At 45.8% G+C, this 26,672-nt stretch overlaps 2 protein-coding genes and 6 non-coding genes across 11 annotated transcripts in view; 5 read left to right on the forward strand and 3 right to left on the reverse strand.

The window, feature by feature from the left end:
* Positions 1-5,530, forward strand: part of tti2 (TELO2 interacting protein 2) — a 6,912-nt gene extending 1,382 nt beyond the window's left edge. Inside the window, exons 2-12 of one of the 4 annotated variants that reach the window (XR_005075195.1) lie at positions 68-551; positions 851-1,023; positions 1,146-1,203; positions 1,392-1,520; positions 2,389-2,481; positions 2,901-3,094; positions 3,183-3,326; positions 3,521-3,680; positions 3,862-3,991; positions 4,459-4,651; positions 5,396-5,530. Coding sequence is in view for 2 of the 4 variants with exons in the window: in XM_037098941.1 (XP_036954836.1) it covers positions 68-551; positions 851-1,023; positions 1,146-1,203; positions 1,392-1,520; positions 2,389-2,481; positions 2,901-3,094; positions 3,183-3,326; positions 3,521-3,680; positions 3,862-3,948 (1,522 nt within the window). In the remaining 2 variants the exon portion in view is untranslated. Of the gene's footprint in view, positions 1-67; positions 552-850; positions 1,024-1,145; positions 1,204-1,391; positions 1,521-2,388; positions 2,482-2,900; positions 3,095-3,182; positions 3,327-3,520; positions 3,681-3,861; positions 3,992-4,458; positions 5,326-5,395 lie in introns of those variants that run through there. The other 3 variants (XR_005075196.1, XM_037098941.1, XM_037098942.1) reach the window with 3 other exon arrangements.
* A 333-nt stretch (positions 5,531-5,863) lies between these two features.
* Positions 5,864-26,672, reverse strand: part of cntrl (centriolin) — a 30,939-nt gene continuing 10,130 nt past the window's right edge. Inside the window, exons 13-37 of the mRNA XM_037097760.1 lie at positions 22,378-22,531; positions 22,164-22,252; positions 21,923-22,045; positions 21,675-21,830; positions 21,463-21,558; positions 20,793-20,941; positions 18,433-18,667; positions 18,228-18,299; positions 17,877-18,056; positions 17,558-17,707; positions 17,047-17,209; positions 16,761-16,975; positions 15,078-15,202; positions 14,640-14,769; positions 14,175-14,221; positions 13,951-14,091; positions 12,348-12,411; positions 12,037-12,147; positions 11,017-11,134; positions 10,480-10,877; positions 9,517-9,611; positions 7,400-7,515; positions 7,239-7,292; positions 6,467-6,546; positions 5,864-6,010 (exon numbers count right to left, since the gene is read on the reverse strand). Coding sequence (XP_036953655.1) covers positions 5,864-6,010; positions 6,467-6,546; positions 7,239-7,292; positions 7,400-7,515; positions 9,517-9,611; positions 10,480-10,877; positions 11,017-11,134; positions 12,037-12,147; positions 12,348-12,411; positions 13,951-14,091; positions 14,175-14,221; positions 14,640-14,769; positions 15,078-15,202; positions 16,761-16,975; positions 17,047-17,209; positions 17,558-17,707; positions 17,877-18,056; positions 18,228-18,299; positions 18,433-18,667; positions 20,793-20,941; positions 21,463-21,558; positions 21,675-21,830; positions 21,923-22,045; positions 22,164-22,252; positions 22,378-22,531 — 3,408 coding nt within the window. The remainder of the gene's footprint in view (positions 6,011-6,466; positions 6,547-7,238; positions 7,293-7,399; positions 7,516-9,516; positions 9,612-10,479; positions 10,878-11,016; positions 11,135-12,036; positions 12,148-12,347; positions 12,412-13,950; positions 14,092-14,174; positions 14,222-14,639; positions 14,770-15,077; positions 15,203-16,760; positions 16,976-17,046; positions 17,210-17,557; positions 17,708-17,876; positions 18,057-18,227; positions 18,300-18,432; positions 18,668-20,792; positions 20,942-21,462; positions 21,559-21,674; positions 21,831-21,922; positions 22,046-22,163; positions 22,253-22,377; positions 22,532-26,672) is intronic.
* trnaa-agc lies at positions 15,554-15,626 on the forward strand. Its single transcript has one exon. It is a non-coding gene; the product is annotated as a tRNA-Ala (tRNA).
* trnaa-agc lies at positions 19,023-19,095 on the forward strand. Its single transcript has one exon. It is a non-coding gene; the product is annotated as a tRNA-Ala (tRNA).
* On the forward strand, positions 20,118-20,199 carry trnas-gcu. Its single transcript has one exon. It is a non-coding gene; the product is annotated as a tRNA-Ser (tRNA).
* trnaa-agc lies at positions 23,090-23,162 on the reverse strand. Its single transcript has one exon. It is a non-coding gene; the product is annotated as a tRNA-Ala (tRNA).
* On the forward strand, positions 24,946-25,018 carry trnaa-agc. The gene has a single exon. It is a non-coding gene; the product is annotated as a tRNA-Ala (tRNA).
* Positions 26,420-26,492, reverse strand: trnam-cau. Its single transcript has one exon. It is a non-coding gene; the product is annotated as a tRNA-Met (tRNA).

The following is a 26,672-nucleotide window of genomic DNA, read 5'->3' on the forward strand; positions in this document are numbered from 1 at the left end:
AAGAAATCAGTCACCCAGATGATTAATGTTGATCCTTCTCCTCTTTCTCCTCTCTCTTCGTCTTCAGGATGGAGCTTTCAACTTTACTTCATGACCTTCATCTCTCCCCCTCCTCAGAGAAGCCCCTCCCCTCTGCCTCTCTTCCTCCAATCACAGAGCTCCTGTCTCATATGCAAGAGAAGCTGATTGGTGTATCCTCAGAGTCTGAAAAGATCTCTCTGATTGGTCACTTGGAGTGTCTGTTTCAAACTGCTGACCCTCATTGGCTGTTCTGCCCAGCCTCCACCAATCAGGGTGATGGGTGGGCGGAGCTTCGGGTGTCATATGGCTCTCTGGTCAGCGCTCTGATTGGTTTTGCAGCTCTACCGCTCTGTGAGGACGACTGCGGCTCGCTGCCCGCTGCGGCCTATCAGAGCGTCCCGAGCCGAGCTGCACCGGTGTGCTCCGCCCTCACAGCGCTACTGGGAACTCTGGGAAATGGAGCTGGTCACACTGGTCTGCTGATGACTGCTGGGCCTCCTGTGTGTGTGTTTGCTGTCACACACTTCCAGGTGGGTCTGGACTCAACACACATCAGAGTTTCTGTCTCATTAAAGACGCGTTTGTTCAGACTGGACCACAGAGGTTTTACTTCTGTCATTGGAGGATAAACTCTCCCGCGGATTATGAGTTCTGAAGTCTCAGTGAGAACGAGATCAAGTTTATCCGAAAAAAAAAAAAAACTCCACTGAACATCTGAACGAAGACATCTATACGTCATATGTTATAAAGCATTTAGAGATATGTAAATGAAACACAGGCATAATATTAATAACGATAAAAGATCAATGTGTGTTTCATGTGTGTTTAGGACCAGGTGTGGACCAGCTCCTCCTCCAGAGCAGCTGCTAAGAGTCTGCAGGAGGCGCTGCTGAGGGCGGGTGGCTGGAGAGACTCCGCCCACCTGCTGATGGGGGATGGGAGTCAGGAGAAGAGAGGAATTCTGGGAGGAATCCTGGACATCCTGCAGCCTCAACTGACCAAGTGAGAATCAGTTTGAATCTGCATCTGTAGTCCAGATCACAGCTCCGGTAACCTGCTCTGAGTGACCACCTGTGTGTGTGTGTGTGTGTGTGTGTGTGTGTGTGTGTGTGTGTGTGTTGCAGGGACTCTTGGCAGCGTTGTGAAGCAGTGAAGTTAGTGTTTGCGTGGACTCTCCTGCAGGTCAGTTTGACCTTCACTCAGCAACATGTCATTATTAAAAATAAGACTCAGATGTGACAGAGAATGAAGTACATTTTTGGAGTTCAGATTCTTGTACTTCCTGTCACTCAGATTTTAGAGTTTTAGAGTTGCAGGTGTTGTCTTTTTAACTGTGTGTGTGTGTGTGTGTGTGTGTGTGTGTTGTGCAGGTCACTCTGCCCTCCCTCTCTCCTCACCTGCCCCACCTGCTCCCCCCCTCCCTCCTTCTCAACGACCACCACAGACCTGAGAACTGCATGCTGGGAGTTCGCTGTCTGCACCACATTGTACTCAACACGGTGAGAACACACATCCAAGCACCGCACGCACGCACACACACACACACACACACACACACACACACACACACAGATGGTCACATGGAACTTGTGATTGACTTTAAGTCTTTGTCAAAAACAGGTAATTTGACCACTTCGTGACGATGTTACAACATCATGAAGGAGAATTTCAACAGATTTATACAGAAATATAGAGAATAAAAAAACTGAAGTCTGAAGTTTGGACCTTAGTGTTTCCTGAAAATTCTTTTCTTCCCAAATTTAATTTGTTGAGAAACATGTTGGGGGATAAAAGTCAGATAGTTTTCTTTCACACTTTTTTTTCCCACAACATTTTAAAGAAAAACATCCATCCATTATCATTATCTGTAAGCCGCTTAATCCTCTGCAGGGTCGCGGGGGGGCTGGAGCCTATCCCAGCTGACTTAGGGCGAAGGCAGGGGACACCCTGGACAGGTCGCCAGTCTATCACAGGGCTACACATAGAGACAAACAACCAGGCACACTCTCATTCACACCTACGGACAATTTAGAATAATCAATTAACCTCCGTATGTTTTTGGACTGTGGGAGGAAGCCGGAGTACCCGGTGAAAACCCACGCTGCACAGGGAGAACATACAAACTCCACACAGAAAGATCCCAGGCATCCTAACCGGGACGCAAACCGGGGATCTTCTAGCTGTGAGGCAGCAGTGCTAACCACTGGGCCACTGTGCAGCCCAACATTAAAATTTTCATAAAAATGTGTTCTTATAAACCCTGAATAATGTCTTTAGGAAACATATATACATTTAGATATTTTATAGAAGACAACAAATGTTTTTATTCAAGTGTGTGTGTGTGTGTGTGTGTGTGTGTGTGTGCAGCCTGCTGCAGATCTCCGTCAGTTCAACACAGCAGAAGTTCTCTATCAGGCACTGTTCAAACACCTGTACACCACTGAGGCTGCTGTCATACAGGTAACACACACACACACACACACACTCTGGACGGATCGTCCACTGAGATCTCAAACTGATGAGTAAAAATTTTATTTCCACCATTTTTAATCTGAAATCCTCACTGCAGCTGACCTGGGCGGCTGAGGCTCACGGGTAGAGCCAACATCTTGTTATTGGAAGGTTGCTGGTTCAATTCCCCTGGTCTGCATATCGAAGTGTCCTTGGGCAAGATACTGCTGGTCTTGCATGGCAGCCGCCACCATCAGCGTGTGAATGTGTTACTGTCAGTCATTTTGGACAGAAGAGTCTGATAATGTAGATTTACACTCAGATAAAATGGAGGACAATAAACACAGTGACACATACAGTAAACAGGAAGTGATGTCAGACACAGCTGGATGCAGAGTGTGTGTGTGTGTGTGTGTGTGTGTGTTCAGGTGGTCCTGCCCTGTCTCTTGGACCTGCTCCTGGTTTTGGAGACACCCCCCTCCTCGCTCAGCCCCTCCTCCTCCCGCAGGAAACCCAGTCACCATGACGACGTGCTGCGTCTGGTCCTGACGCACATGGAGGCGGAGCACAAGGTGGCGCTGCGACACGTCTACGCCTCCGCCCTGCCTCCATACATCGACCGGTAGGAGGAGCGCTTCATATTCATCCTGTTATAGCAGGGGGCGGGAGGAGTCTGAAGATGATTCTCAGGGGGTGTTTGTTTTGGTCAGGATGGGCGTGGCCATATGCAGACACCTGCGTCGAGTGGAGCGTGTGGTGCTGGGCTACCTGGAGGTCAGAGATCCACCTGAGGAGACGAGTCGACTGAAGATCCTGGAGGTGCTGCAGAAAACCATCAGAGCTGCCTGGCCACGGTCAGAACACACAGCTGATGATCCGTTATTAACATTACTGGTGTATTTAATTAGATCTCATTAACAAGTAAGAAAAGAAACAAACAGAAAAGATTAGAAGATACATGTGTGAAAACATAAACCGTCAAAAAACAAACATTCATAAAGAAAACAATTTAACATGAATCACAAACAGTCTGTCTGTCTGTCCGCAGGATGCAGTGTCGTGTGGACGTGTTGCTGCGTTGCCTGTTGAAGTTGCTGCTCGATGTGTGTTCGGACTCTCAGCTCACTGACCCGGTCAGACAGAAGCTGACGGGTCAGACGGTTCTGTGTATTGGACTGCTGGACGGCTGCTCGGATGGAGGCCTGCAAGTATGATCTCCTTCACACTGTTTAAACCAGCTGAGACTGACTGAGATCACAGAGGAACACACAGATCAAACATTCAGACTCTCTGGACTTTCATACCCATCAGTGGTTCTGATTCTGCAGCTTCACTTCCTTCATGAGCTCGACTGAACTGTTCCTTTAACATGGATCTCCTGTCTGTCAGTCTCTCCTCCAGCAGCTCGACAGCAGCTGTTGCAGCTCTGAGATGCTCCGTTGCCTAGCGACAGTAACTATGATGACAGACAGGTGATGCAGCACACCTGGAACACCTGGAGGAGAGTCTGAGAGACGAGGTGAGAGCAGACACACGAGGACACCGAAGAGTTTTCACACAAAGAGTTTAATTTAAAGATAATAATTCACAGCAGCCTACAACTCTGTTGAACATGTTTTCATGAAGGCACCACAAACTTTAAGCGCATCATGGTGAGATCACGTGTTGCGTTCACAGTTTCAGCTCCGCGTGACACAGTGATGCTGATGATGCGTTCAGGGAGCGTCATCATCCAAATCTGAGCTGATCATTAACAGAAAACTGTCGGTGCTGCTGCGTAGTTTAAAGTCCATGAGGTTCAAAGTTCTTTGTTGACATCGGAAGTTTTTCTAAAGACAAACTCACTGCAGGCTGAGCTGAAATGTTAACTTTGAAATGTTAATTAGTTTGGTTCTTGATGTTCACAGAAACTAAATGGACTTCAGGTGAGACTGCTTGATCTGTCTAACATCTGTGTGTGTGTGTGTGTGTGTGTGTGTGAGAGAGATCAGAGAGTCCAGCTGGTCTAGTCTGTGTTTCAGTCCCAGTAACGTCTCTTCGGTCTCCAGTCGTCTCTCCGTCAGAGTTTCCTGCTGAGTCCACAAACTGCAGCGCAGACGGGCCTGGAGGACCAAACGGACACTCGGTCAGGACTCTGTGTTCTGTCTCCTACTGTCCAACACAGACACAGATCTGGAAGGTGTTTAGCCTAGCTTAGCACAAAGACTGACAAAGCAGAGGGAACGTGCTAGCCTAGCATCTGTCAGCACTGATTCATGTGTTGAATAATTCATCATTTTCTGAGACAGTTTGGACGTCACGTCTCTGGTGTTGGCTAACAGGTTGTTAGCGAACACGATGAGACAGGTTGAGTTGTTGGAGGATTTTGTCTTTTTTAATGAAGCTAAGCTAACAGTTTCCGCTGCTTCTAAACATGTGACAACATGATATCAGTCTTCACTGTGTGTAACTAAGTATAAATGTGAGCTGTGGAAACAAAGTGGTGATAAAACTCAGACTGGATCAACAATCCTGTGAAAAATCATCCTGTTTGTCATCTGAAGACTCATGCTGTGTGTTCGTTCACCTTCAGTCGGTCTTCTTCTTGCCTCAGTTTTTCTCTCTGCAGCTCCACCGTCCACTTTTCCTCCTGACAACACACACAGTAAAATCTATCAGTGAATAAAAACACACTTTCATTTAAACAACTGACTGTAGAAATGAATGTAAACTTCATGTGTGAATGTAATTTATGTTTATCTGGGGTTAATCTGATCTCAGACCAGCTGTAGACAAGTAGAAAGACTCTTCCTCCTCTTCTTCCTCCCTGCTGTCTGCCTACACACACACGTTGAATAAATGACAACAGGCTTACTTTGAATATATGTTACATTTCTACCTCTTCATCTTTCTTGTGTTTTTCATCTTCATGTTTGTTTTGTAGCCCCTCCTCTTCTGATGGTAGCCCCTCCCCCAGCGACTGTAGCTCCTCCTCCTTGTGCAGCAGCTGTTTCTCCCTCTGCCTCAGCTCCTCCTCTGACAAGTCAACAGAAAATAAAATGTTATTTGATTCACTTTCTCTCTTTAATACCTTATTTAAACGTTTACATAGTTTTGTCTCTTCTAAACACATTTTATCTTCTGTAAATTTTAATTAAAATAAAAGACTGAAGCTTTTCTCTAAATTCTGTCTTTTTAAAAGTTTCTCAAAAAGTATTTTCCCATAAATACATCCCCTTTTCTCTAAATTCGGACACATTTCAGTTTTTCTCAAAAAACTTCGTACTTAGTCAGAATTTTGAAATAAAGTTACAGGAAAATAGAAGCAGAAGAATTTAGAAGAAGCTCAGGGAAAAAGTCAAAATTCAGACTAGTAGATAAGAAATGTTTCTATACTAAAATAATTCATTTTTTAGAGGGTGAGGTCCTGAAAATTGAAAGAATGATTGAGTGACTGACTGAGCTGGTGGAGCTGCAGCTCCTGTTGGGTCAGACGGCGCCGCCTGTCCTCCAACTGACACACTGCAGCTTTAACATCGTCCAGTCCAACACACACGGCCTGAGAGACAGACGGAGAGAGAATTTAGATTTTTAAGAGTAACTTTATTTTGTCATTCTTTGACAGTCCTCCTGAAGAACAGAGTCACATCAGCAGCAGTTTCCACTCAGAGTCGCTGCATTATCGCTGCAGCAGCGGTTCTTCAATTCTCTGCCGTTGTTTGTTCACACAGAACCGAGCAGCTCCGGCGTGAAGACGCACCGCTGTGTGATTCACACAGAGAGCCGGCGCTTCTATCCTAAAGAGGCGTGACGGTGTGATGATGTCATGATGACATCATGATGATGACGTCTGTGTGTTTCCAACATGTTTCCCAGGTGTCCTCCTGTCAATCTGAACCTGCTGACAGTTTAGAATCACATGGATGCTGTTATAATGTGTAGTGATGGAGATCCTGACCCAGCAAACATCCTGAACGTGACAACGTGACGTTTTCACTCTGAGTGACATCATTACATCATCTCCATCAGTGAACTGGACCTGTCTGACTCTGTCACTGTGGGGACGGAGGCTGACCGTCACCATGACAACAGGAACTACAACAACACAAACACTTGTGAGTTCAGTGTTTTGGCCGGTGACAGACTCTGCTGCACCTCTGATTCTACCTCAGCAGACGGATCAGAGCCGCAGTGATAGTTCACCACCCGCCACCTCTGAGAGGACTTCCTGCTGTGATGCACCTGTGTGTGTTGTATCTATGTGTGTTGTACCTATGTGTGTTGTATCTATGTGTGTTGTACCTGTGTGTGTTGTATCTATGTGTGTTGTACCTGTGTGTGTTGTACCTGTGTGTGTTGTACCTGTGTGTGTTGTATCTATGTGTGTTGTACCTGTGTGTGTTGTACCTGTGTGTGATGCACCTGTGTGTGTTGTATCTATGTGTGTTGTACCTGTGTGTGATGCACCTGTGCGTGTTGTATCTATGTGTGTTGTACCTGTGTGTGATGCACTTGTGTGTGTTGTATCTATGTGTGTTGTACCTGTGCGTGTTGTATCTATGTGTGTTGTACCTGTGTGTGATGCACCTGTGTGTGTTGTATCTATGTGTGTTGTACCTGTGTGTGATGCACCTGTGTGTTCAGCTCCTTCAGTTGTTCGTCTCTCTGCTGCTGCAGCTGACTGGACACACTCAGCTCCTATAGGACACACACACACACATCAGTACAAACACAGAGACCAGCCTGACTGTGTGTGTGTGTGTTCACCTGTTCCACAGTGTGCAGGTGTGTCCTCCTCTCCTCCAGCTGTGCACTGAGCAGAGACAGCAGCTCACAGAGCTCTGAAACACAAACATCACGTCAGCTCCTGATCACACTCAATACGTTTCAGTCATAATCAATAATCTGTATGTTATGATACAGTCTGGATGTAGTGATGATGTCACACCATCAAGCTGCTTCTGAGTGGCTGCTGTGTCTCTGACCACTTCCTGTTTGAGGAGCTGGACGTTGTTGAGCTCCTCCCTCTCTTTCGTAAGCTCCGCCTCCACCACTGACAGACACCTTACACAAACACAAACACACACACAGAGAAACTCATAAATGAATCAATGATCACTGACACTGATGATGTTACTGTTATAGTTTCTCACTCAGTTGCAGGTGTTTATCAACTTTTGTACACATAATCAACATTAGCGTACATTTTTATAAACACATATTAAAGTGTGTGTGTGTGTGCGTAAAACATGCTTTCTTCAGAGCTCTGGTAGAACCACTATTAATTTAAAATATATACGGCACCCTTCATATGAGTAACTGTCAAAAAGTTTCAAATCGACATTCTGAAACCTCCAGGACACACTAGTGGTCAGAAAACTCATTTTAATGGCGACAAAAATCAGGAAAGTCAAGTTCGACAGGACCTCCAGCAACAGGCCGAGTGCAGCCGCGGAAAAAAGTGTGTCAGAAGACCCCAGTCAAACTTCACCTACACCTACTTAATGGAGGCTGACATGCTGAAATCAGAAATCCTCTCCTTCCTGTCAGTGGACATGGGCTCAATAATACAGGAAGAAATGAAGAACGTACTCTCTGAAGAACTACCTGAAAAGTGAGCTACATGCTATCAGAGCAGAGCTAGCTAACAACACAACAGCCATACACTGCCAGATTAAAGTTAATATCAAAGAGGTGGAAGGTGGTTTAACCACATGGTGGTGTACAAACTGGCTGTGATGCAAAACACAGTGAGTAAATTTAATTCTCAGGTTAAAGAACTGAAAGAGAAGTGCAATGATTTGGAGGGAAGGATGAGGAGAGGCAACCTGTGCATCATGGGAGTGGTGGAAAAGCCGAGCTCCAGCTCCAAAACCGCGCTCTCCAAACTCTTGAGAGAGGCGCTGCAGATGGAAAGAGACCTCAAGGTGGACCGAGCACACCGCAGTCTAGCACCCAAGAGACTGGATGGGAGACCTTGGGTGATAATGGCCAAAATGCATTTAAAACGAGCCTGAGGACGAGTCCCACTTCGTCTTGGGGGAAAAAAGACTTCACAGCCAGCGTCGCAAACGCCCGGGCAGCATTCAACAACGTGAAGAGAGCACTCCGCGGCCGCCACTGTGCCCGCTATGGCCTTCTATTCCCCATGAAGCAAGGGAATCAAGGGAAGACTGGGAGATAATCTGGTCCCAAGCACATTTGGTAACCAGCTCAAACACATGGAGGGAATTCAAGTGGAAAGTTTTCACGGGATGGATTTTGGAACACCACACATAGTGGCAAAAATGGGTCCAACACAGAGTAACAAATATTGGAGAAGCTGTGGAGCATACACAGGTAATCATTTACACATATTCTAGGCATGCTCCAAACTGAGGCCATGTTGGGATGAAGTGTATAAAGTTCTTACTGAGGTTTTTCAGGCTAACGTCCCTAAAGATCCACTGATTGCTGTACTGGGGGTAAAACCACAAGTGATAGAGGGAAGAGCCACAAACTACTTATTGCACTTCTACTACTTAACTGCAGCAATTAAATGCATCACAATTCACTGGTTGAGGAGATGTCCATACAACAATGCTCCTTTGCAAAAACGCACACGTATTGCATTGTTTTGGCCGACCGTCCACATGGATCCTGAAAATGCACTTTTTTGAAAACGAGTCTCCGGGTGGAGAAATCCGAAAACGTTCTCCTCCCGTTTTCTCCTGCATGAGCCACCTACATACGACCTGTGGACCCAAAGGATCCTGGAAATTTACGAGATGGAGAGAATAAAGGACACATTTGATAGAAGGAGTTCAGTACTGATGCAATGATAGCTTAAAATCACCTACCACTCTAACCCGTGGAAGGTAGACATGGGGATAGACGGCATTTTGTGGCAAAAAATGTGGTTCTATCTTCTTTTATTTAATATTATTTTTTCATTTTATTGTATTTTATTTTATAGTTTTTTTTGTTATTTGCTTTTCTGTTTTTTTTCTCATCTTGTCACATCAAACAACTAAAGCAAATGTAACCGATGATATGGTTGTACTGAGAGTGTGTGTGTGTGTGTACCTGTCGGCGTGCCTCCGTCGGGCCTCCAGGTGTTTACACTGCTCCTGCAGGCTGCTCCTCTCCTCCCTCCTCCTGCTCAGCTCCTCCTGCTGCTGCTGCACCAATCAAACATCCACCACATAATAACCGATCGATAACTGATCAATACAGATACGTACGTCTGTCAGAGGGAGCTGTGTGGAGTTTCTCTCTTTGTGTTTATGACTTCAACATGATGAGAAAAAGGTTTTGTTCTCCTCTTCACATTTTTTCAACTGTGAAAATAAATGTTTTGTTTTTTTAATGAAATAAAAAAACATATTAGGAGGAATCTTTAGTTTTTCCTCGTATGTGAGAGTGAATGAATAAATGTTTTGATGGCAGAGAAACATTTTTCATTTTGAACAATTATTTATCTTTTATTGTCATTTGTGTCACTGGGGGGAAAAATGTCGTGTGGTGGGAATAAAAAGATTTTTGTGCCAATTCTTCCAAAAAATGTGACTTTTTTTCTCAAGATTTTGTCTTTTTTCAAATGATTGCAAGATTTTCTTTTTCCTGTGTGAAACCGAGTAAAACATTTCAGGAGGAAACACTAATATTAAGTTAAAGAAGGAGCTGGCAGCCACACAAAACACTTTTTACAATCTATAGCTATAATCGGGAGAAAAGGTGTTTTTTGTGTTGTATTCATTTTGACAACAAGAGGCTTTTTATAGTTAAGATTTTGTTATAATTGGCAGGAATCTGCCGTCAGCGTCAGGAGGATTTTCCTCAGTTCAGTAAGAAACTGAACTCTAACTGCTAAACTGACAATAACCATTATAACCATAAACTATGATGTAACATAAAGAGCCTCATCCATCAGAGTGGTGTATTAAATGTTCCTGCTGATATTCCACTCTGTGGTCACTGTTACTATGACAACAAACGACAGAAAACCTCAACACTGAATCTACTCTGTCAGTTAAACTGTCCACTGACCTGCAGCTCTGTCTGCTGTTGTTCTGTCTCTTTCTCTGCCTCACTCCTGTGGGACTCAACTTCCTGATGCAGCTCAGTCAGCTCTTTTCTCTTCCTGTCCACTTCCTCCTGCATCCTGTCCACTTCCTCCTGCTTCTTTTCCAGCTCAGCCTTCTTCTTATCCACTTCATCACGTGTCCCGTCCAACTCATCCATCACTGAATCCAGCTCGTCCCTCGTCCTCTCCAGCTCGTCCCTCGTCCTCTCCAGCTCGTCCCTCGTCCTCTCCAGCTCGTCCCTCGTCCTCTCCAGCTCGTCCTGTTTCTTGTGGAGCCTGTGGACACTCTGGGAGCGTTTGATTTTCATTTCCTCCAACGCCTGCTGCTCTACGAGTAACTCCTGAAGGACCTGCTTTAGCTCTGGACACACACACACACGCACAGCAGGTGAAAACACAGACACAGACACGCACATTAGCTTTTGTTAAGGCTGGGATTAGTGCAGGTGTTACCCAGGTGTTACCTGTGTGTGTGTGTGTGTGTGTGTGTGTGTGTTCACCTGCTCTGTGTGTGTTGATCTCGGTCTGTACTGTGATCAGTCTCTGCTCGTCCTCTCTCAGGACACAGTCTGTGGATGTCCTCTGACTCCACAGCGCCTCCTGCTGCTCCAGCAGCTCCTGCAGTCACACAGCTGTCTGTTAATTGTTTAAACTGAAGCTTCTCCGAGTCGTTTTCCACTGCAGCATCTTAAATCCTGAGAGTTTCAGATAAACGTCATCACGAGGCGACAGCAGGAGTGAGACGGACCGACAGGAGAGTTTCTGTCCTCTTCACTGTGAGTCGAGCAGCGTCGTCTCTTTCACTTCACTACTTATGTTCTATTCCCAGACTGCTGGACTGGAAGTACTCGGATACTTTACTTTAACATACTACAAGAACTTTTACATTTAACTGAAACAGTCTCAGTTTAACTCTGATGTCGCTATCTTTTTTGAAAATGAAATAGGTTCATTTAAATCCATAACGTTCATGCACTTTGACACACACGTCAGTCATGATCAGTTACAAGTCTGACTCACACTGTGAAGGCACGACGGCACACAACGGTCAAATGAAACATGACAAAAGTGGCTCAGAGGAGAGACTGTGAAGCAGAAGGAGAATATTTGAGGCCCTGTTCAAACTGAAGCTGACGACAGTAAACAGCATCTGCTAACATTAGCTAGCGGCCGGCACAAAGCAGCCGGCTGAGCAGAGTCATCCTACGCTGCGTATTTATGACTTTGGTCATAACTGTGATACTTTGACAAACACTGACCGACTTTTAATGACGACACCATCAGAGAGAAGACTCAACATGACAACTGTTCACTTTGTTCTGCCATTGTCATCTTCTGTCCACAGGGGGCGCCATAATCAACAAAACACTGACGTTCCTGTACAGCTGTTACATGTTTAAGTCCTGCTTTCATAACTGTATCTAAGTACAGTAAATGTATTCAGATACGATCCACCGCTGACTGTTGTTATCATCCTGGTGCTCAAACTTTAAATGGTCTCCGTCCTCCTCTCTGATCACCTTGACTCTGCTCCTCAGTCGTTGCTCCTCCTCTCTGACCTCCTCCACTCTGTTCACAGCTGTCTGATGCTCCTCCGTCCTCTGCAGCAGCCTCTGCTCCTGCTGCTCCTCCTGCAGGACGACCACACTGTGTCAGAACAAAGCTCCAGCCTCAGCTTCACTTTCACGTTAATGTCAGTTTTCACACAGAAAATCTCAGTTTGTTCTCAGCAGTCTAATAAATTAATCAATAATTAAGACGAAACTATAAAAATAGAAACCAACTGGATTGTTTTCAATATGAACGCTCTTAAGTTGAAGATGAAGTTTACCTGAATGTTAAGTGAGTTAAGGCGCTTCTGAGAGTTCTGACAGGTAGACAGCACATCAGCCAACCTGCACACACACACACACACACACACACACACACACACACACACACACTATTATTACACACACATTACACACACATTATTCTGATGATGGAAAACATATCACCAAAATTTAGACTCAACATAACAGAGGAATGTGTAAACAATAAAAGACCTCCAGATGTTTCACAGTAAAAGACCTCCAGATGTTTCACAGTAAAAGACCTCCAGATGTTTCACAGTAAAAGACCTCCAGATGTTTCACAGTAAAAGACCTCCAGATGTTTCACAGTAAAAGACCTCCAGATGTTTCACAGTAAAGGCCTCTGAAGGACCTTTCTCAGTTGACGGATGTAATGTTAGGCTTTTAACAGAAACACACGTCTGATACAAACTAACTTCACTTCATAAAATATGCGAGTGTGTATTTTGATCTCCTCTCAGATTAAAGTCAGAACATCAGAGCAGATTCTTTCTTTATGATGAAGCTGATGTCATGTCCTCTACAGGTGTGTCTGTACCTGTCTGTGTGTGTCTGTGCCTGTCTGTGTTGTGTGTCTGTACCTGTCTGTGTGTGTCTGTACCTGTCTGTGTTGTGTGTCTGTGTGTGTCTGTACCTGTCTGTGTTGTGTGTTTGTACCTGTCTGTGTGTGTCTGTGCCTGTCTGTGTTGTGTGTCTGTACCTGTCTGTGTTGTGTGTCTGTACCTGTCTGTGTTGTGTGTCTGTGTGTGTCTGTACCTGTCTGTGTTGTGTGTCTGTACCTGTCTGTGTGTGTCTGTGCCTGTCTGTGTTGTGTGTCTGTACCTGTCTGTGTTGTGTGTCTGTGTGTGTCTGTACCTGTCTGTGTTGTGTATCTGTACCTGTCTGTGTTGTGTGTCTGTGTGTGTCTGTACCTGTCTGTGTTGTGTGTCTGTACCTCTCTGTGTGTGTCTGTGCCTGTCTGTGTTGTGTGTCTGTACCTGTCTGTGTTGTGTGTCTGTGTGTGTCTGTACCTGTCTGTGTTGTGTGTCTGTACCTGTCTGTGTTGTGTGTCTGTACCTCTCTGTGTGTGTCTGTGCCTGTCTGTGTTGTGTGTCTGTACCTGTCTGTGTTGTGTGTCTGTGTGTGTCTGTACCTGTCTGTGTTGTGTGTCTGTACCTGTCTGTGTTGTGTGTCTGTACCTGTCTGTGTGTGTCTGTGCCTGTCTGTGTTGTGTGTCTGTGTGTGTCTGTACCTGTCTGTGATGTGTGTCTGTACCTCTCTGTGTGTGTCTGTGCCTGTCTGTGTTGTGTGTCTGTACCTGTCTGTGTTGTGTGTCTGTGTGTGTCTGTACCTGTCTGTGTTGTGTGTCTGTACCTGTCTGTGTGTGTCTGTGCCTGTCTGTGTTGTGTGTCTGTGTGTGTCTGTACCTGTCTGTGTTGTGTGTCTGTACCTCTCTGTGTGTGTCTGTGCCTGTCTGTGTTGTGTGTCTGTACCTGTCTGTGTTGTGTGTCTGTGTGTGTCTGTACCTGTCTGTGTTGTGTGTCTGTACCTGTCTGTGTGTGTCTGTGCCTGTCTGTGTTGTGTGTCTGTGTGTGTCTGTACCTGTCTGTAGCTGCGTGCACGTCTGTGCTGACTTTTTGTAACTCCTCCTCTTTGCTCCTCAGCACCTCCTTCACCTCCCTCAGAGCCTCCTCCTCCTCCTGTCTCCTCCTCCTCAGCTCCTCCACCTCCTCCTGCAGCTCCCTGGGGATCAGTGAATATGATGATGAGGATGATGATGAAGGAGTACAAGCTGTGACCTGAGCTTAACGTTGCCATGACTTTACCTGACGGCCTCCAGCAGACAGGTGGCGCTGTCCTGAGCTGAACCTGCCTGCAGGAGGAACAAGTGTTAGAGAGCAGCAGCCTAGAAGATGATCAATATATTGACAACACAATATATCATCTTAACACCTGATGAAACATCTGCACTGTTTTCATTAGCTCCCAGGTCATGTGACCCATTGACGCAAAATCACTGACAAAATGTTTCATGTGCTCCAACCTGAAACTAACTTCACTAACTTCTCCCGTCTTCTATTGCTAAACTAACTTCAGACGGATCAGATTCGTCTGAACAAAGTGTTTCTCTCCTTCACTTACTTTTCATGCAGAGACTGAAGGTGAAGGAGTGATGTCATAACCTCCATCTTAGACAATTCAAGGTCTATAACATGGTTAGACCAGAGAGATACTGTGTGTGTGTGAGTGTGTGTGTGTGTGTGTGTGTGTGTGTGTGTGTGTGTGTGTACCTGCTCTCTGCTGGTGTTTATGCAGCTCTGAGCCTCCAGCAGCAGCCGGTCGGCCTCCCGGAGTTCAGCTCGTCTCTTCAGCAGAGTTTTCTCCACACACTCCACCTCATCACACACCTTCATCACACTCCTGCACAGACACACACACACGTGTGAACAATGTGTGTGTGTTAAAACATTTCTTGTTGTCAGTGTGAGCAGCTTCACACTCAGATCTCCAACATGGCCGCTGTCCCATCTGTGGCTCCAGATCTAAACTCTGCCTTTTCCTCTCTCTGTGTCAACAAACAGGTGCCGCTATCTTGTTTGAACAAAACTTTAATTATAAATGGAAACAGCCAGTTGGAGGTTGTGTGTTAGCGGCTGATTGATCCGCACAGTGAGAGCAGCCACATACAGTCAGAAAATCTAAATCATAGAATAGTTTGCGTGTGTTACCTGTGTCGTCTCAGCGTGTGTCGTAGCTGTTTGGTTTCCAGGCGTAGTTTCTTCTTCTTCCTCTTGTCTTCCTCTGCTCGCTCTGCCTCTCTGTGCACACACTCACACACACACCTGTCTTCCTGCTGACACACACACACAGATGTGAACACAGACACACTGAGATGATTAAACTGTGTCTTAGGTTGGATGTTACCGTCTGCTTATTTTATCTAGAAAGAATTCAACAATTATTTCAGAAAACATTTTCGATCACAGCGATACGACAGAGACGACCACATGACCCACAGCTGCTGTCGTCAACAGTCTGACTCTGACCTGATGATCTGATTGGTTCTGTTGCTGGTGGTGAATTTTTATTACCAAGATTTTAATAAATGTTCCCTTGATTTGTATTCACCTATTTAAGATGATTTGTGTTTGCGGGTCTGCAGCACTGCTGGTCCCAGGACAGACTGCTGGTGAACTGTCAGCAAGGGGAATTAGCTCAAATGGTAGAGCGCTCGCTTAGCATGCGAGAGGTAGCGGGATCGATGCCCGCATTCTCCAGCAGTCTTTTACTGTCTCCTGTGTGTCTGAGAGCAGACTCAGTGTGAACACTCTCTGAAACATGAGACTCTGCAGAAAACAGCCGAGTCATGGTTTCTGTGGCTCCGCTTCCAAAGGTTAGCGCTCATGTTTCCTCTCACTGAGCCTCATCAACACACTGACTGTAGACTAGGGCTGTCACTTTTTATTCGAAATTTGAATATTCATTCGAAAGTGGGGGGGGAAGTTCTTATTTGAACATAATAACTGTTCAAATTCAAAATGTACGCAACAAATAAGTGCAACAGACAGTTTGAAGTAGTTTGCCTTGTGATCTAACAGAGGGTGCTCTAAAACTTCACGATCAGCTTGCCCTATTGACACTTGACCTATCAATTCAGCTAGTAATATTATGTTGTTTGCTATGAAAATGGAGGACACTAGTGATCAACGTCGACCTGAGCAGACAATCACAACACCAAAGCATCTGAGAAGTAGTGGATGGAAGTAATTTGTACAAAGCAGCCGTCATACTCTACAACGACAACAAATCTGCAGACTCACCTAGCTTACAACCTTGTAAGTTAATATTAGCAGGTGAGCTTACAACCTCGTCTGACTGCACTTGGCACACTCGGCTTCAGCAGGCCCTTTGCCAGCAGCTCTTAAATATGCCATCACGACAAGCTAGCCAGATTTATGTGCAAGGATATGCGGCTTGTTGCTATTGTTTTGGTATCTCACAATGGAACTGGAGCCTGATGTCGTGTTATGTGTCATTTCAGATTCCTTCAAACTTGACTTTTTGAAAAAGTGACAGCCCTACTGTAGACGGTTCTGATCAACATGCTGACCAGAGAAGGACTGATGTTAATATTTATACTGTGAACTAGAAGATGCTGTGAATCAAATTTCACAGAGAGGAAGCAGAATGTTTCTCTCATTAGAGACTGACTTCACTTTACAGATTTTATTTTTAATAACTGTGTTCTCGTTGTGATGCAATGAAAATATGTGTTTCCAAACAGAATGTAAAGTTAAAGTAACTTCAGTTTGTTTTTGCCATCTGAGTTTTTGTTTTTCAAGTTGTAGGAATATTTTGATAAATTTTGGGATGAAAGCGTCAAACTCAGTTACATCGGAGGAGATACTGACCTCGTCTCTGTGCTCAGGGATGTTGCAGTGCAGAGTGGCGTCTCCTGCTGACTGACTGTAGACGACTGCTGCAGGTGAACCACAGAGCAGCCAGGCAGGTCCGACCAGAGGAGCCTGACTGAGAGTGTCCGAGAGACCGGCAGGGACAGGAGGAGGAGGAGGAGGAGGAGGAGGAGGAGGAGGAGGGCTGTCTCCTCCACTGTCCCTCCACTCTGCTACAGGACAGTTTACAGTTCAGGACACGTCTGCAGTCGATTCTCATCATATTGTTAATGTGTGTTTGTACCTGAGTCAGAGTCAGTGTGTGTCGGGGGGAAAAACGCCCAGTACCCTCCTCCTCCTCCTCCCCCCATGGCCATTCTGTCCTGCTGTCGCCCCCTATCAGGAGAACTGAGGTACTGCAGCCCGACCCCAGAGTCCCGAGTCCCCAGAGAGCCCAGACTGGGAGCCTAAGAGACAGAGAGAGAACGTTAAGCTCCCATGATGCTCTGAGAGACAGTGTGGAGGAAGATAACTCTTTACAGACTCTTTTTAAAGATCTGGTCCCTGATGATCTTGTATGTTCAGAATCAGTTTTTCCTGAAGATGAATCTCTGATGATCTGAGAAGGAGTTTCAGTGATATACAAACTCCAGCTACAGTCCTGTGGGGCAGTTTCATCTCTTGTGTTTCTGTGTCTGCAGGTGAACTCGGTTCTGGTGGCTGCTCTCCTGCTTCAGCTCCGTCTGTGTTCACTCACCTTGATCCAGTCACAGTGAACAGAGAGGACAAAAGATAAAAAAGGTGGAAAGTCTCACACTGAGTCCACGAGGTATGAAGCACCACTGTCCTCCATCTCTGGTCCTGGTCCTGGCTCTGGTTCTGGTTCGGTTCAGCTTCTGACTTGGTGTGTGTCTCTCAGGCTCCTTCACTGTGTGAGTGCTGCTGTCGAGCTCCTCTACAGAGTTCTGACACAAACACAAGAGAAGAAGAGCGAGACGCCTTGTTACCACAGATACACCCGTATATGCTGACCTCGAGTCAGCCTCCTTCACCTCACGTTCCCCCGTGCAGAGTGTGTGTGTGTGTGTGTGTGTGAGTGTGTGTGTGTGTGTGTGAGTGTGTGTGTGTGTGTACCTGCTGTGTGTGTGTGTGCAGCAGCTCCACCGTGTGGTTCAGAGCTCTCAGTTGTTCGGTGGTCGTCTTCAGCTGTTCGGCCGTCAGCTGATCAGAGTCACACATGGACCTGCTGAGCTGCCGTAGTTTCCTGTCGAGGCGTCCGAGGCTCCTCTGGTGGCCGTCGCTCTGTGAACGCAGCTGGATCACATGACACACAGAGTCAGTCCCAGCATGCACCTCTGCAGTTTTACCTCATTCAGCACATGTTAGTCTGAACAGACCTGCTGCTCAACTCAACAAATGTTTATGTCCAGAAATTAATTTTTAATCAGTTAAATTAATGAATAGTTATACAGGATGAAAGCTGACCTGCTGCAGCAGCGCGTCTCTCTCCTGCTGGACGTCCCGAAGCTGCAGACGGCTCTGCTGAAGCTCCGCCTCCTGATCAACAATTGATAAATAATAACAATCATCTTTTTAACAGGAAGTAAACTGAAACTCCTCCTGATCTCTGTGACCTGAGGACTGCCAGGACGGGCTTCCGGTTCTGGTCTGGACTGCAGCTGATACTCACCAGTTTGTTTTGAATGTCTCTGTGTCTGCTCTCAGATGTCTGCAGCTCCTCCTTCAGCCTCCAGTCTGAGTCCTGGTCCTGGTCCTGGTCCTGGTTCAGCTGGGCCTGCCGTCTGTCCAGTTTCTGGCTATGACTGTGGTCTTGTTGGAGCTGCTCCCTGCTGGTTCTGGTCTGCTGGATGGTCCTGTACAGCTGCTCCACACTCCTGGATAGCATGTCCTGAGACCTGACCGGACTGCAGGGGGACAGACAATCATCATACAGATCCAGTCCAGGTCCAGATCCAGACTCTGAGCTGCTGCTGATTCTCCACAGCTGCAGTCTGTTTGTTTAGAACAACACTACAGGCAGACCAACATGTGACGAGCCCGGTCACATCTCTTCAGACTGAACCACTCAGCTCTCTACTTTAGATTGTCTGTCATTTGACACGACCTTCTAACCATAGCTGCCAAACTTTGGACATATGAAGTCAGTCCGTTCAGTCCTGTTCTGTATTTAACTGGTCCACCTTCACACAAGATGAAAGACACATTCCAGGTCTGCAGCACTGCTGGTCCCAGGACAGACTGCTGGTGAACTGTCAGCAAGGGGAATTAGCTCAAATGGTAGAGCGCTCGCTTAGCATGCGAGAGGTAGCGGGATCGATGCCCGCATTCTCCAGCAGTCTTTTACTGTCTCCTGTGTGTCTGAGAGCAGACTCAGTGTGAACACTCTCTGAAACATGAGACTCTGCAGAAAACAGCCGAGTCATGGTTTCTGTGGCTCCGCTTCCAAAGGTTAGCGCTCATGTTTCCTCTCACTGAGCCTCATCAACACACTGACTGTAGACTAGGGCTGTCACTTTTTATTCGAAATTTGAATATTCATTCGAAAGTGGGGGGGGAAGTTCTTATTTGAACATAATAACTGTTCAAATTCAAAATGTACGCAACAAATAAGTGCAACAGACAGTTTGAAGTAGTTTGCCTTGTGATCCAACAGAGGGTGCTCTAAAACTTCACGATCAGCTTGCCCTATTGACACTTGACCTATCAATTCAGCTAGTAATATTATGTTGTTTGCTATGAAAATGGAGGACACTAGTGATCAACGTCGACCTGAGCAGACAATCACAACACCAAAGCATCTGAGAAGTAGTGGATGGAAGTAATTTGTACAAAGCAGCCGTCATACTCTACAACGACAACAAATCTGCAGACTCACCTAGCTTACAACCTTGTAAGTTAATATTAGCAGGTGAGCGTACAACCTCGTCTGACTGCACTCGGCACACTCGGCTTCAGCAGGCCCTTTGCCAGCAGCTCTTAAATATGCCATCACGACAAGCTAGCCAGATTTATGTGCAAGGGTATGCGGCTCGTTGCTATTGTTTCGGTATCTCACAATGGAACTGGAGCCTGATGTCGTGTTACGTGTCATTTCAGATTCCTTCAAACTTGACTTTTTGAAAAAGTGACAGCCCTACTGTAGACGGTTCTGATCAACATGCTGACCAGAGAAGGACTGATGTTAATATTTATACTGTGAACTAGAAGATGCTGTGAATCAAATTTTACAGAGTGGAAGCAGAATGTTTCTCTCATTAGAGACTGACTTCACTTTACAGTGTACAACTGGAGACTTCTAACACGAACTGGTCTTCCAGTTGTTGTTCCTCTTGTCTAACAGCGCTTAGATCACCTGACGAGGTGGCCGAGTGGTTAAGGCGATGGACTGCTAATCCATTGTGCTCTGCACGCGTGGGTTCGAATCCCATCCTCGTCGGTGTGATTCATTTTGATGAATGAGCAAACAGAACTCCAGCACTTCACGATCATATCAGTCCCTCCAGAAAAATGCAATTATGCAATTGCATAATTCAATGCAAAAACAGCCGAAGTCCGCATATGTATGCGTGGGCCATTGTTTCAAATACACCGCACTTTCGTTGCATAAATTGCCGATTTCCGTGCAATATATGCGGGGCTTGCATGATTTCATAATCCTTGCATTTGTGTTGCAAAAAAGTCACATACATCTTAGCAGAAAGTTGAAAAATGTTGTGTTTACTTCACACAAGAGCAGCCATTTTCCCCTGTTGCCATGGGAACGTTATGAAGTGAGGTAATTGCGCGACATGAACATCACCGAAAAGCTGCAATGAAGCCATGATGAAGCCCGCAAATCTGTCTCATTTGCCAACTAAAAAATCATACTAATTTCAAAAACCTTACAGTTGTAAGTATATTAGTAGTATGTAAATTTACGTTACCACAGTTTTTGCAAGTTCCTGCAATTTCATCACATAAAATTTCATAAATATCCTTCATGCATCATGGGTAATTGAATCACATCTGACTGGACTGCTCTTCTGGTACCTGAACTGATCCCCATCCAGCTCCTCCTCTCCACTCTGAACCTCCTCAAGATCCAACAAGGCTGCTGTGATCTGGTCCACCTGAGATCTGGTCCGGTCCAGCTGGTCCTGAAGTCTCTGGATGACGTCCTGAAGAGAAGATTTCTCATCCTGAAGACAGACAGAAAGACTTCAGAACTGACAGTCAGCTGATGTCCAACGGTAACGACGGTAATTAATGTTTCTCAGTGTGTGTTGTTTATTTCATTATTTTCCAGCGTTTCGTGCAGACATGGTTAAATATCAACTCACCTCCAATATTGTGAATTTGTAGAATAACTTAAAATCGACTTAAGTCTCCACAAACCTAAAGAAAACACTGCAATTCTTTAGACTGATGTCCTTTTTAAAATGTATATGTTTTGATTAATCAGTAACTAGAATGTCTTGAGAAAACAGCCAGCTGGGAGCCAAGTGACTATTTAGCTACAACAGATGATTATGTTGTATATAAATGTACAGTAATAAACTTCAATGGTGTCAAACACGGTGAGGTCACTGGACAGAATAAAACATGCAGGAGTTTGTTTGAGCAACCAGCAGAACCAGAACCAGAAGCAGAAGGAGAACGTCTGTGGACACTGCAGGATACATTTAATACACGTCTTTGTTTCAGCTGAATGACGACTGACCTGCAGTGTGTCGATGGCTGACTGAAGCTGAGACTCTCTGATCTCTCTCATCTGTTTCTCTTTGTCAGCAGCCGCCTGCAGCGCATCACGCTCCAACTACACACACACACACACACACACACACACACACATAATCCAGATGTGATTTGAAACACTTTATCTACACGCTGACACATATCTGCATCTTTAGTGGCCAGATCACACAGACTAACCTGTCCTAGTGTGATCTGCCGGATAAGCTCCTCCCTCAGCTGCTGGAGCTCCGCCTCCAGCTCCACCTGCTGTCTGCTGCTCTCCACCTGTCTGTCTCTCAGAGTCTGGGCCTCCATCCGCAACACAGACAGCTCCTCCTGCTGGAAAGACATGTCCTGAAGACAGACGGATGGAGACGTGTAAACCACAAAAACACTAAACTGTCCTATGTTCATCGTGACACACGCGCGCACACACACACACACACCTGTGTGTGTGTCCTGGCTGTGTCCTCCAGCTGTCTGCAGTGTCTCTGCGTGTCCTCCAGGTGAAGCTGCAGGCTTTGATTCTCAGCCTGAAGACTGTGAACCTGTTGCTGAGCATGATGAGCCTGAAAGACAAACACAGGTCACACAGATCCCACACACACAAACACACACACATACACACACACACACACACAATAATCTATGATACTCATCCTTCATCCTGAGGTTTAGAGCGTCTACCTGCTCTCTGAGTCCTCTCAGATACTCCTGAAGTCCTGAGATGATTCCCTCCAGATCCCTCTGAAGAGCTTCATTAGCCAAAATCTGACCTGAAGGAGGAGGAGGAGGAGGAGGAGAAGGAAGAGGAGAGGAGTTATATTTGATAACTTTGCCTCAGCCAGTCCGAGGGCTCCAGTTTGAGAGAGACTCTGTGATTGGTCAGCGGTCTAATCACCGTCGGTCAGCTGTTGCTCCAGCTCTTTGATCTCCTGTGTCTCCATGGCGATGCGTGACAGCATGTCGTCGAGCCGATCCTCCAGCTCGCTCTTCGTGCCGCTCATCCCGTCCAACAGCTGTCTGCAACCGGACAACTGGGAGGTCACATGGGCCTGAGAAAGAGACGTCAGCCAATCAGAGCAGGTATCATTATCATATTAAAAAACCATGGGGTTTCTCCTTCAGGGTCCTGTTAGTCTTCATCGGTCTGTGACGAAGACCAACCGGAGCTGAAGCCCCGCCCCTTCCTGTTGCCCTCATGGACCTTACTGATCAAGCCTTTGTCTGTAGTGACTGATTTTTCACTTACAATAAGATCAGTGTCTCATAAGCTCTTCTGCATACAGGTGGTTTGTAGTCTGGGAGTAAATAGCTGACGTGTGGAGGCATCACTCTGTGGAGTCTCACCTGACCGATGTCTACAGGTGTCTCACGTGTCAGAGAATCACCAAACAGGGATTCAGTCAGTTTGTCTTTGACCTGGGAGTCTTTGCTTTCACATCACACTGTGCGGGCAGTAAAGTGCTAAAAGTATCTTTGAGATCTTTAAAAGTGACACTGTTCTTGTCCTCTCTCTGCACATCATCTCCCCAGGCTCATTGTTTGAGTCCTGCAGTCAGAACACAGACACTTCCCCCCACAGAGGAGGCAGTAAAGGGTTAAAAGCACTCTGGAGAATGCGGGCATCGATCCCGCTACCTCTCGCATGCTAAGCGAGCGCTCTACCATTTGAGCTAATTCCCCTTGTGTGATAAAGGAGCAGTCCACCACACTGATCTCCCCTCCATGTGTCTGAAACCGGACTCCCGTCTCTAAAGCAGAACCTCTGCTGTTTCTTCATGTTAATGAGGGTTCAACTGATAATCATGTGCTGACTTTACTTCAGTAATCACGGTTCTGTTCTTCAGATGTAGATCAACACAGAGCTTCTCTCTTTACTGTGAGCAGGTTCCATCGTATCGCTCGTGTCTGCAGTAATCACAGGTGTTTATCAGAAGGTTCATGTAACGCACTCATTGTTGTATCAGGTTTTGGAAAGTGCTAATGTGTGGAAGTTAGACATTGCAGTATGGTGATGACGCTGCTTTACAAAAAGTTTTTCAGATTCTGAACTTTTAAAACAACTTAGAAGCTACGGTCATGCTAACAGCTCTGTGAGGCTACACCACTGCTACATGCTAACAGCTCTGTGAGGCTACACCACTGCTACATGCTAACAGCTCTGTGAGGCTACACCACTGCTACATGCTAACAGCTCTGTGAGGTTACACCACTGCTACATGCTAACAGCTCTGTGAGGCTACACCACTGCTACATGCTAACAGCTCAATTATTACATGCTAACACTAATATTTACCATCTTAGTTTAACATGTTAGCAAACTAACATTAGCTAACCGTCAGTTAACAGAGTCCAGCTGAGGCTGATTATGTCATAACACATGAACATGTTGACCTGACGAATGATTCCTGAGGGGAACATGAACATCACAGAGGTGTTGACATGTTTCAGTCTGCAGCTCCTTTATGTTCTTTGCAGTGCATTATGGGTGTCCATCACACTCTTACTGTACATTTACAGTAAATTTGTGTACTCACAGTTCAGTTAACAGTTGTCAGCTCAGAGACCACAAAGAGCTGCTGGCTCACTCCCACTCCTCCTGCTCCTCCTCCTCCTCCTGCTTGTCCTGCTCCTACTCCTCCTGCTCCTCCTCCTCCTGCTCGTCCTGCTCCTCCTCCTCCTCCTGCTCCTACTCCTCCTGCTCGTCCTGCTCCTCCTCCTCCTGCTCCTGCTTGTCCTGCTCCTCCTGCTCCTGCTCCTCCTCCTCCTGCTCCTCCTCCTCCCCCTTTATAACTCAGTTCACAGTAAACTTCATCTCTCCTTCTCTCCAATCTGAAAACATTCAGCTCTTCATCTGTTCTCTTCTCCCCTTTACAAACTTCTCCTCCTCTCCCCCTCTCTTTGAATCAACACAGGAATTCAGTCTCCCAGCCAATCAGAGAGGCAGCTGCAGGGTGACCCCCGGGGGGCGGAGTCAGAGGTTCTTAAAGAGACGGCAGACGAGCTGTTGATGCTGTTTCTGATGTAACTCTGAACACAGAGAAGTTTTACTGCCGTCTGGAGCTTCCTCCAGATATTCAGTGTTATTATTTTATTGTTATTATTTTTATTACATTTTTTATTCCATATTTTTATTTCTACTGTTTCTTTGATATTGTATGTATGTTCAATGTTTGTTATTGCTACTGGATGCTTGAATTTCCTCCGGGATCAATAAAGTATCTATCTATTTATCTATGTATCTATCTATCTATGTATCTATGTATCTATGTATCTATCTATCTATCTATCTATGTATCTATCTATCTATCTTATTACAGACTCACTGAAGGATTTGAAAGAAAAACCTCTTTTTACTGCTTTTTACTGCCACACATTTCAGCTGCATAAAGAGGGGAGGGAGAATGAAAATCAAATGCAGTCTGGAGGGGAGATCAGTGTGGTGGACTGCTCCTTTATCACACAAGGGGAATTAGCTCAAATGGTAGAGCGCTCGCTTAGCATGCGAGAGGTAGCGGGATCGATGCCCGCATTCTCCAGAGTGCTTTTAACCCTTTACTGCCTCCTCTGTGGGGGGAAGTGTCTGTGTTCTGACTGCAGGACTCAAACAATGAGCCTGGGGAGATGATGTGCAGAGAGAGGACAAGAACAGTGTCACTTTTAAAGATCCTTCATCCACAGACACTAACAGCCACAAGAATCCAGCTTGCAGGTTTAATCCTGACAGACAGTCAGCAGTTATTTACACTGAACTCAGTGTTTTTTTTATTTTGGCTCTTTAACCAGAACTTAAACTGCAGAGTTGAACAAACAGATAAAGTGTCTTGGAGAATGCGAGCATCGATCCCACTACCTTTCGCATGATAAACGAGCACTCCACCGTTTGAGCTGATTCCTACAGATCTTAAAGGAGCAGTCCACTGAACGTCTCAGCCTGTTTTCATGAAGTATTCTACTGGGTTTGAGGCTGAAACGAAAGTAAACACATGAACCAGTCAGTGCGTTTACATGACGCTCAAGCAAACCAAATTACTGGGTTAGTCCGACTATGACTGTTTTTTTAAGACGCATGTATACAGTATTAGTCTGACTAAAATTGGACCAGATCGGATTTCTTATTGTCGGATTAATACACCTAGATTATTCGATTGATAGTCACATTACTCCTGCATGTATACGTTCCATCAGATCAGATCAGATTTTTGCATTCTGCGCAGGCTTGAGACTTTTTTTCCCCGGGCCGTGAGCTGGAGGTAGAGGGATGGCGACGGCGGCAGCTTTCCTCCAAAATAACCGCAAGCAAGAGCGCCATCATGCATCTAGTTTGTGTAATGATCATGTGCACCATATACGAAGTGTACAAAGATGTAGCTTCTCCTCGCTCTTCGTACACCATCTTTCTCGAATGCCGAGGCAGCTGGTGATGTAAAGAGGTCAGCCGGAGGTGTTTCTGTTACCACTAGTTGAAATGGGCACAGCGCCACCTAGCGTACCGGGCTATGACATGCTTCAGCCAGTAATTCAATTTTCTCACCAGCATGTATACTCGGACAACTGCAGTTGTCTGATTGAGAAGCATAGTCGAACTATGGCTGTAATCTGACTAATATGTGCATGAGTGAAAGTGAAACAAAGACACCATGGCGTGGCCCTGCTTGCCGCAGTAAGACTGCTGATGCAAAAGCAAATTAGCGTGACTCGGTCCAACTCAATGTAGCAAAACGTGCTGTTGGATAACGGCAGAACTAGTCAGTGTGGTAACAGACTGTAGGTTTACAGTATAATCAGAGTTTAGTAAGACACTCGTCACTCGATCCCAGGCAGAGATCTTATTTTAATCTGAAATAGAACCGACGCTGTAATGATTTAACTGGTTGAAAATCAACAAAGTTCCCATTTAAATCTGTGTCTGTCCCACTGTGCTCTGCTGTTAAAAGATCTGCCCCGTGTGAGGCTCGAACTCACGACCTTCAGATTATGAGACTGACGCGCTGCCTACTGCGCCAACGAGGCCTGAAACTGATTCTACTGTGGATGAGACAGTTTCGAACTGGAGCAGCCTGATGATCTCAAATATCTTCTTCCTGTGTAACAAGGCTGTAACAGCTCCTGTCGCGTCTTACACTTGAGCAGTAATCCTCAGAAACCTCCTCTCCCCCCCCCCCCCTCCCTGTGATTTCATTAGATCTGAAC

The sequence above is a fragment of the Acanthopagrus latus genome, chromosome 5 (genome assembly GCF_904848185.1).
Source record: "Acanthopagrus latus isolate v.2019 chromosome 5, fAcaLat1.1, whole genome shotgun sequence".
Classification (NCBI taxonomy): domain Eukaryota; kingdom Metazoa; phylum Chordata; class Actinopteri; order Spariformes; family Sparidae; genus Acanthopagrus; species Acanthopagrus latus.